General features: G+C 43.0%; 1 protein-coding gene across 2 annotated transcripts; it reads right to left on the bottom strand.

Moving 5' to 3' along the window:
• Positions 1 to 3,585: 3,585 nt before the first annotated feature.
• LOC101435456 (protein FAM50A) lies at positions 3,586 to 9,435 on the bottom strand. 2 transcript variants are annotated; one of them, XM_004460623.5, is made up of 3 exons: positions 9,090 to 9,435; positions 8,100 to 8,198; positions 3,586 to 5,130 (listed from the first exon to the last, which is right to left on the bottom strand). In XM_004460623.5, the coding sequence occupies exon 3, from the start codon at positions 5,078 to 5,080 to the stop codon at positions 4,058 to 4,060; it is 1,023 nt and encodes a 340-aa protein (XP_004460680.1). In that variant the 5' UTR covers positions 5,081 to 5,130; positions 8,100 to 8,198; positions 9,090 to 9,435; the 3' UTR covers positions 3,586 to 4,057. The 2 variants fall into 2 exon arrangements, with proteins under 2 accessions (XP_004460680.1, XP_004460681.1); XM_004460624.5 differs by having other exon boundaries at positions 9,240 to 9,405.
• Between the last annotated feature and the right edge of the window lie 305 nt (positions 9,436 to 9,740).

Raw genomic sequence — 9,740 nt, 5'->3', positions numbered from 1 at the left:
CCAGCAGCCCGTCTTCACAAAGTCTTTTTTTCTTTTTTAAGATTTATTTTACTTATTTCTCTCCCCTTCCCACCCCCCCCCACCCCGGTTGTCTGTTATCTGTGTCTATTTTGCTGCGTCTTCTTTTGTCCGCTTCTGTTGTTGTCAGCAGCATGGGAATCTGTGTTTCTTTTTGTTGCGCCATCTTGTTGTGTAGGCTCTCTGTGTGTACGGCACCATTCCTGGGCAGGCTGCACTTTCTTTCACGATGGGTGGCTCTCCATAAGGTGGGCATTCCTTGCACCTGGGGCTCCCCTACGCGGGGGACACCCCTGCATGGCAGGGCACTCCTTGCGCGCATCAGCACTGCGCTTGGGCCAGCTCCACACGGGTCAAGGAGACCCGGGGTTTGAACCACGGACCTCCCATGTGGTAGACAGATGCCCTAACCAGCGGGCCAAGTCCACCACCCACAAAGTCTTTTGGGGTGCTGTACAGCACCACCAAGATGACCAAGAGGAAGGTCAGCTTGGCCAAAACGGTGGGGAAGGAGGAGCCCACGAGGGGTTGGCAAGGCTGTCAGCTAAACCTACTCCTGCAAAAGTGGAAACGAAGCCAAAAAAGACAGTGGGAAAGAATAAACCTTCAGACAAGAACTACAACCAAAAGGGAAAACGAGTTGAAGTGGCTAGCCAAGAAACTAGAGACTTCCCTGCTAAAAATGGAGAAACTCAAAATGAGGACAGTCTAGCCTCTGATGAAGTAGGAGAGAAAGAAACCAAGTATGATTAATATTGTATACCATGTTTCTATACAGAGGAATATTTTTATCAGATATTTTGTAAATCCAAGTTTTTTAATAGCTCTAGAAGAAATCTTTTTAAGGAGGAGACTGGAATTCCACCTGACGCCACTTTTCAAATGTAGATGATTTTTTAAGAGGGGAAATCATTTGCTGTTTATTTTTTCGGTACGAACAGAATTGAATTACAGGAGGCTTTGACTGTCTTGAATGTCAACTTAACATTCCATGGGGGAGGACAGTTTTTATACCTATAAAACAGTACATACTAATGATTTGGAATCACAGTCACGCGTTTAATATGTGTTGAGCATTTTAAATTACTTCTATTCCCATGTTTTTAGGATAACTGTTTCTTAGAACCACTTCCTGATCTTGGCTCTGTCAGAACTGTTTGTATTCTGTAATATCCTTGGTCAAGATCATCCAATTATGCTAATAACTTTGTTATATGTTGTGAAAGATTGGAAATGTATGTAGTGTGTATGGGATTAAATTGTGACTTAGTGGAATTTGATGTAATGCTTATGAACATTTGAAGATACTGGTATTAGCTATCCTCTTAAGGAAAACATGCTTCCAAATTTTAAGCTGGAAAGTCACTGGAATAACTTTAGAAAAACTACATGGCTTTTTAGTTTTTCAGTAAGGATATTAAGAATTATATACAAATTGTTCATAGTGCCTATGTGCTGATCTTCAAAACAACCAATAAAACCTTAATTATGACAGGAAAAAAAATACACTGAAGGCACGTAATAGTGGATTTGAAGATAACTTATGGCCTGTAGGTAACAGTAATGTAATATTTTTGCAGCAATGGCAAAAAAGGGTCAGTGTGAAGGGTCAATAGGGGGGTTTAAGAGGGTATGGGATTTTTCCTCTTGGAGCTATGAAAATGTTCTAAAATTGACTGAAGTATTATAGCACAACTATGTGGTGAAAGAGTCACTGGATGCATGCACACTGTGGATTATAAAGGCATGGGACTCTGTAACACACTGAACCCCATGGTGGTTAACAGTACAAATATATGAATGTTATCACATGAATTGTAACATATATATACAATACTAACACATGGTATTAATAGGGTGGTTTGTGGGAAAAATATACCAAACTGTGGCTATAATTAGCAGTAATATATATTTTTTTCTTACAAGGTTTTTAATTTTTTTACTTTATTTATCCTCCCCTTCTCCCACATGGTTTGCTTGCCTTCTCCAGGAGGCACCAAGAACCAAACCCAGGATCTCCCACATGATAGGTAAGTGCTGAACCACATCCACTGCCTGCAGGCTGCTATATCTGCTGGCTGCTGGTTGTGGCTGGGGCGGCATCTAGCTCTGTTGCATCTGGAGGTGATGTCTGCTTGTGTTCTTTTAGAAGGTACCAGAATCCGAACCTGGGACCTCCCATGTGGTAGGCAGGTGCCCAAGTGGTTGAGCCACATCCACTTCCCAGCAGTAATATTTTGATGATGTTCTTTCATCATTTGTAATAAATGTTCCACAAAAATGCAAGATGGTGGTGGAGTGACGTATGTTAGTGTGGCAGTTTGATATAACTGATGAATTCCAAAAAGAAATACTGGATTATGGTTGTAATCTGATCTATACCTAGGTATGACTGAGTTATGATTAGGGTGTTGAGTGGTGGGTGGGGACTCGGAGATAAAAGGCATGGCGAAGGACAGGGTAGAGGGCTTTTAATGTTGGAGTTTTGATTTTGGAGTTTGATGCTGAAGACTTAAACTGGAGTCCTGGGAAGTCAGCATGCAGAGGAAAGAGAAGCCAGCCCCAGGAAGGAAGGAACTTTGAAGCCAGAGTAAAGCAAGCCCCAGGAACATAGAAATCCAGGAAGCCTGAACCCTTGCAGATGTCAACAGCCATCTTGCTCCAAATAGACTTTGGTGAGGGAAGTAATTTATGCTTTATGGCCTGGTATCTGTAAGCTCCTACCCCAAATAAATACCCTTTATAAAAAACCCAACCTATTTCTGGTACTTTGCATCAGCACCCCTTTGGCTGACTAATACAGTTAGGTATGATTGTTTTTGTAAACTCACTTCTCTAATAAAGAAAAAAATACATAAAATTTTGAAAAAAAAAAAAGGCCCCCTCCCCCGCCCCCCCCGGAATAAAACATACTACACAGGCAGAGATTCCATACCCAGAGGAGGAGACTTGAGATGCTACCTTGAAAATTGGAATGAGGAGAGCAGATGTAGCTCAAGTGATTGAGTGCCTGCTTCCTATGTACTAGGTCCTGGGTTCAATCCATGGTACCTTCTAAAAACAAACAATGGATAAAGCCAACTCTCTCATGGGGAGTGGATATAGCTCAGTGGTTGAGTGCCTACTTCCCATGTATGAGGTCCAGGGTTCAATCCCTGGTACCTTAGAAAAAAACTGGAATGACTGGTACAAACTAAGGAATGCTGGTAGCTACCAGATGCTGAATTGGCAAGGAATGAATTTTCCCTTTAAGCCTCCAAAGGAAGTAGAGCCTGCCAACACCTTGATTTTAGCCCAGTGATACTGATTTCAGACTTATGGTCTCCAGACTGTAAGAGAATAAATTTCTGTTGTTTTAAGCCACTAAATTTATGGTTATTTTTTACAGTGGCCACAGGAAACTATATAGATTAAGAGTTTAAAATCATCAAAAAAGCTGGGGCTAGAACCCTGTCACACTACACTGCTTCCTACACTGTGCTTTTATTAGTGCCTTATGGAGGGTGAACTTACCTATTCATTAGCTGTATTAGCCAGGGTTTTCCAGAAAAACAGGAATAGGATGTCCATGTTTGAATATTAAGAGATTTATTATAGGAATTGACTCACATGACTGTGGGGATTGACAAGTCTGAATTCCACAAGCAGACATCAAGCTGAAAATTCAATGCAGGTGAAGTTGAATTCCCCAGGAGAAGCTGCAAATTGAAAACTCCAATGAAAGTGACAATGAATTCCCCAAGAGACACTGGCTTGCTTAAGTAGAGGCAGGAATTTTTTTAACTGCTCAAGTCCTCAGTTTCTGGCTCATGTTCCATGAAATGTAAACCTCAATCCTAGGAGGCTTTTATTTATTTATTTATTTATTTATTCCCCCCCCCAGTTCTGATGTGTCAATTTCTTTATTGTAAAAGAGAAAAGCAGCAAACAGCAGTGCCAAGGGGCAGGTGGCGAGTGGCTACTGTGGCCATGGTCCTGGGCCCCATCACGGGAGAACGGGCCACCCAGAATCCTGGGGACATGGGTAAAACCGTGGTCCTCACCGGATCGTGTACTTGTCCCACTTTTTCTCAGGGTCATAGGGCTCCCAGCGGCTGGCCGGGAAGATGTGCTTGTTCTTCTCATACCAGCTCCTCAGCACCACCTTGCCTGCATGTGACTCGTCCTTCTCCACAGTGGCATCACTGAGTAGCCGCACGTCATCGTGGACGTCGAAGTTGAAAAGTGGCCCGCTCTTCCCTCTGGCCTTGGTGACGATGAAGTCGTAGAAGCTGTGGTGGTGCGGGATGATCAGGTCCTCCTTGATGTACATGAGCTGCTCCACCCCAGCTGACCTGAGCTCGCTGAAGTCTTTGCGCATAATCTCCAGGGCCTTCTGCAGGAACTGCTGCATGGTGTTGCCCTTTTTCATCTTGACCGTCCGCCGATGCCCAGAGCCATCCCAGTAACTGAAGGTGATCTCGATCTCCTCACTCTTGATCTTCTCCTGTTTGGCTTCCCACTCCTGCCGCAGCTCTTCCCGAAGCCAGTTCTCTTCCTCCTCACGGTCTCGGTCTGGCAGGAAGCTGGTGTCCACATCTGGGTTCTTCCCCAGTTTCCTCTTCTTCAAGGTGACCTCTTCCCTTTTCAGCTCCTTCTCACCCACAGCCACCTCCTCCTCCTCCTCCTCGGCTCCCTCCTCGTCCTCCTCCAGGGTGAAGGACAGGCTAGAGATCTTGCGCTTGGCCTCCTTTTTGCGCTCCTTCTCTCGCAGCTTCTCCAGCTTCAGCTGAAGCTCCCTGGACTGCTCCTTCTTGGCCAGCTGCTTCTCATGCTCCTTCACCAGTGCCTCCTGCTTAGCCTTCATGTCGTTCAGGGTCACCAGACCCACGGTGCTGGATTTGAGTTCTGCCTCCACAGCGTCGTAATGCGCCGAGAACTTCTTGTCGATGTTGGATTTCATAATGTTCTCCTCGGCGATGCGCTGCTTCATCTGCTCCATCTGCTCACGCTGCTTCTCCCGCTTCTTCATCAGGTGCATGGCGCGGCCCGCCTCGCTCGCGGCGCCCTTGTACTGAGCCATGGTGGTGGTGGTGGTGGTGGCAGCGACAGCGACCCTGCAGTCCTAGAAGGCTTTTAAAAAAGTTGTTATAAATAGTGTAATAAAACAGATCTTACTGGGGTCAACTACAATAGGGCTCTAACTATAAGTCCTTTATATTTCAATTTTGGTCTGTCTAGGTTGTAATAGTATCAATATTGACTGATAGGGGATCACGTTTAAATAGCATAATACTAGAGATTGAAAAGGGAATTGGGGCAAAGAACTTTCTGAATGAAAAATTTCATACTTGTGGAACTCAAAATTTATTCTTCTGGGAAGGAAGAGCACATGATCTAACTGGTTCCTTAAACTAAATGAACTAAACAAATGGACAAAATATCTGAAATTCTTTTCCTTGCATTATTTTCTAGATTTATTAAAATTCCTTTAATGAGAAACCATTTTTCACCTATTACTACTTTTGTATAAGAATATCTATATCAACTCTGATATGAATTGCTTTTACTTTTATTAGTGTTTCAAAGAAACTACCAATCAATGTGACCATGATCTGTTTGAAACTATTTACTGCCTCATGAATATTCAAGATAGTGTCTTGATGAATGCTATTAGAGCTGAAGCGTAGGCAATGATGAGCTTCACTCGTCAGTGTACATAGAGAAAAGGTGAAGGGCAAAACTAAATTGCATATACCCTAGGGACCCAGTCAAGCAATGGCCCTGCAGCTCTATGGACTGGAATGGAAGCACCTGGAAGGTAGAGACAGGTTTCATTATCTACCTTCTGCCAGTGAACAATAATCCCTCAGATGTAAGCCCCATGTGGGCTGGGACCCTGTCAGTTTTGCTCCCCATGTGTAACCCAGCCTTCAAAATACACCTATGCACAGGGTACATGCTCAGTAAATAACTGTAAATGAACAACAGAAAAAACCTTCATCCTTAATTGTTGATGAAAGGATTGTATGTTGGTGTTTACATGTTGCTAATTGCAGTAGTGCATTTTGAACCTCTTCTCAACCTATGGAAATCTCATTCTTCTGATAAATAAAAGTTAGGATCAAAACTTTTTCTACCCTTCATATCATATCCCAGACCTGAAGAGTTTATCTAAAAAAATCTGTTTAAAGTTGGAATTTCAATTATATAAAGAATAGAAAGTACTGTGTGCTTTTGACTAAAATCAGGTTCTGGTTTATTGGGGTGGTGGAAAATGGAAGGCGAAAGACTGAGTGTATTTTTAGTTGAACTGCCCACTATTCCTTACAGCCTCCTCCACTTTTGCTTTTAAGATTTATTTTCTTTCTTTCTACCCCCCCAGTTTGCACTTGCTGTCTGCTCTTTGTGTCTGTTCATTGTGTGCTCTCTGTGTCTGCTCGTCTTCTTTTTAGAAGACACTGGGAACCAAACCCCCAGACTTCCCGTGTGGTAGGCAGGTGCCCAACTGCTTCAGCCACATCCACTTCCCTCCATTTATTGCTGACAGACTTGAAATTGTTTCCAACAAATGAGCTCAATCTCCTGCTACAAACAGATTGTTATTACAATCTGAATACCTCTGCTTAAAAATGGCCAGTCTCCTCTTAATCCTTTTTGAGTTGTTTCCAGGAGGTGCAGGGGTTCTTAAACTTTTTCATTACATGGACCCCTTTGCCAGTGAGGTGAAAACTACAAACCCTTTCTCAGCATGTAGTGGCAGTTTCATGACACTCAACATTAACATGCCTTTAAATTAAATTTTAGGATTATTCAAAATTATGGTTTACAACTTCCCATAATTTCAATACCTGATAACCTAACACAGTTCAATATCTGTTCAAATGGTCATTTGTGGTAAACATTTAGAAATTAATGTTTTCCCACGGTGTCATAAAACCATCTCTGCCATCCTTACCAGCCTTTTTGCAGGCAGGTATCCACTGCACTCAGAATATGCTACATCAAAATAAAAATCATACTAAGTCCACACTATACTCTGTATTATTTAAGAAATATTATCACACCCACACCAACCCATCCCCATCAGAATAATGGTTTTTCTGAATTTTCACAGACCCCCTGAAACTTTTCCGTGGACCCCGGGTTAAGAATCCCTGTCTACAGTAACATTAATCTCCACCTCTCTTTTGAAGGTTTACCTGCCCAATCTGCAGGTAACCTACTGATTATCCAAATGAGTTCACTTTGGAGAAATAAGGTATAAATATTTCCATGTTTTGCTCCTTACTTTTAAATAACAAGTTGCTTATGTTCCTAATAAACTTCTAGCTCTTTGCTCTTTTACTTTGTCACATCCAAATCTACAGGTTTCAAAACTCTGCTTAAATCACAAACCTACAAAGCCAATGAAAAATGTATGTAAAAGCTCAGCTTAATTTCGTTTTAGCCTTAAATTCCTCCAAGACTAATAAGACAAACCAAAACAACGAAACAGTACAACTGTGCCTTCAATATATGTGCAAGTTGCAGGTTCCTCTCATCTCAATTTTTATTTGACCTCCACAGAATCATGGACCATGATCCATGAGATATAATCTTCCCAGAAACTTTCCTCAGGTCCAAGTTTTCCTTCAAAATGACTGTTTCTTTGTCCAGATTTAACTCTTCAGCCATTAACTGTTAACACAGTTAACTGGCTATTTGAACAAACCAAATTTCTGACCCTCTCAATGTTTTCATGGGTTCTATGGGTAACTGGACAACCACTGCGGGCATCACCATGGAGATCATCCCTACCTTCTTTAAAACTCTTGCTCTTGACATTACTTCATCATTGTAAACTACTTTTAACAGTTCCAGTGTTTCACTTGAAGATTTGTTTAACTTTACACAAAGTTTAATATGAATTATTTGCTCTAAATAACGGTCACTCATTTTTACGGTGACAAAACGTATCTTTCACATCTACTAACAAATTTAGCTGGTCAACCGTGAAAGCACTGCTGTGGATAGCTGCAACACGTTATAACATTTCGCAGCAAAAATCACTCCTCCTCTGATTACACAAGCCACACATGAAAGATTAGTCCTGGCCGCACCTGGATAACTCCAAAAGAATATTGCAAATAATCTTCGGAGAGAAGTTGATGGAGGTTTCAGCACCCTATCATCCGTTTGAATGCCTTCTATTATCAAACCTACGAAAGGGGAGAAAATAAATCAGCATTTTCCAAATACAACACAAGAATGGATGCCATCTTCACAGTCTGTATAATCCAGTAGGCATGACTGGGTCCCTAGAAATCCTAACATCTAAGTCTTAATTTCTCCACATTCCTCCTGTGCATAATATTAAGCGTATTTAGAGTTTAAAACACACACATTGAAAAGGATCATCTTGAAAGCTTTGAACATGAATTTTTCATTTAGTTCTCAGATCTAAAGTTGAAAAGATTTTCACAAATTATGATATACAATGCAGATTAAGTTTTCTGACGGTTGCTTGTGACTCTAGATTGTACCTATTGAATATTCAGATCTCAGTTCTAAGGTTTTAAGCCTCTCATAGCACCACTAAACTTAACAATGGTACATGAAAGATTCAGATATCTACAGAGCAAGAGTGTCCCTGTTTCACAATATTTTGCAGTTGGGAGGTTGGGGTAGGAAGGGAGGGAACAGTGCTTTTCTTTCAGTGAAAATATAGGATCAGATTCAAGATTTGTTATTAAGTTTAAATAATTTTTTCAAGTGCAAGAATTCAATATATAATGACATGTTCCTTTACTGGAGGAGTCTGCATTACATTTTTGGGAAGTGAGTAGGGCATATTTAAGCGTTTGCATTAACGAACTTTAAAATATAAATCAATCATCTGTAAGTTGGGGGGGGAAATGGGCTGGGAAAACAAGAATCGACCACCTAATTAGGGTGGTTAATCCCCATAAGCAAGGTATCATACTGTTCTGTACGCACTAAACAGGTATGTATTACATGATTCTATAACCACGAGTCGCCCACTAGTTTTTATTACAACGTCCCTTTCAACGTTGCAAACTCTTCAGTACAGATGGAACGAGCGTCAGTACCTGGCAGGGCCTAGTCAGGTGGCAAACGTGCTTTACTGACGCGAGTTCGTCCGGCCAAGTGGGCGCAAGCGGCTGCGGGGGCGACTCCGCACTCGCGGAGGCGAAGGCAGGTGAGAGCGAGGTAGTACCCGCGCTCGGGCCGCGCCTCACCTCGGCCGGGGCACCGCGGGGCGGAGCTGGAAGAGGATGTTCGAGGCTCAACGCCCGGAGCCGGTGGAGGTTTACAGGAGCCGCGGGCAGCTGAGGTGGCAAAACTACTACCGGACCGGAACCTAGAGATCGCGGACCTGAAGCTGTCGGACTGTCGCGAGAGTTCAACACGCCCCCACAGTCCGCGAGAACCCTGGGAGACGCGTCCGCCAATCACAGGATGGGGGCGGGCCTGGGCGTATGCAATTGGCTAAGCGCGGGGGAGCTCGCCTGTGATCGGTACCTTTTCGGGCCACAATCGATATGAATCCCCACCCCCTTCAGCGACCCCCAGGCCTCGGCTGAGACCGTGGAAGGAAGAAATGCAAACTCTAGTTTTGCGTTTTCCTTGTTGGTACTCGAGCCACTTGAATGGAGTTCTGACCCTCCCCCCGTGGCACCTCGCCCCAATTCACGCCCTGACTCTGACTTGTTCTGTCTCATTCCTAAGCTTGCCCTACT

Source organism: Dasypus novemcinctus, chromosome 1, assembly GCF_030445035.2.
Source record: "Dasypus novemcinctus isolate mDasNov1 chromosome 1, mDasNov1.1.hap2, whole genome shotgun sequence".
Classification (NCBI taxonomy): Eukaryota; Metazoa; Chordata; class Mammalia; order Cingulata; family Dasypodidae; genus Dasypus; species Dasypus novemcinctus.
This window is presented reverse-complemented; position numbering and strand designations above follow the sequence as displayed.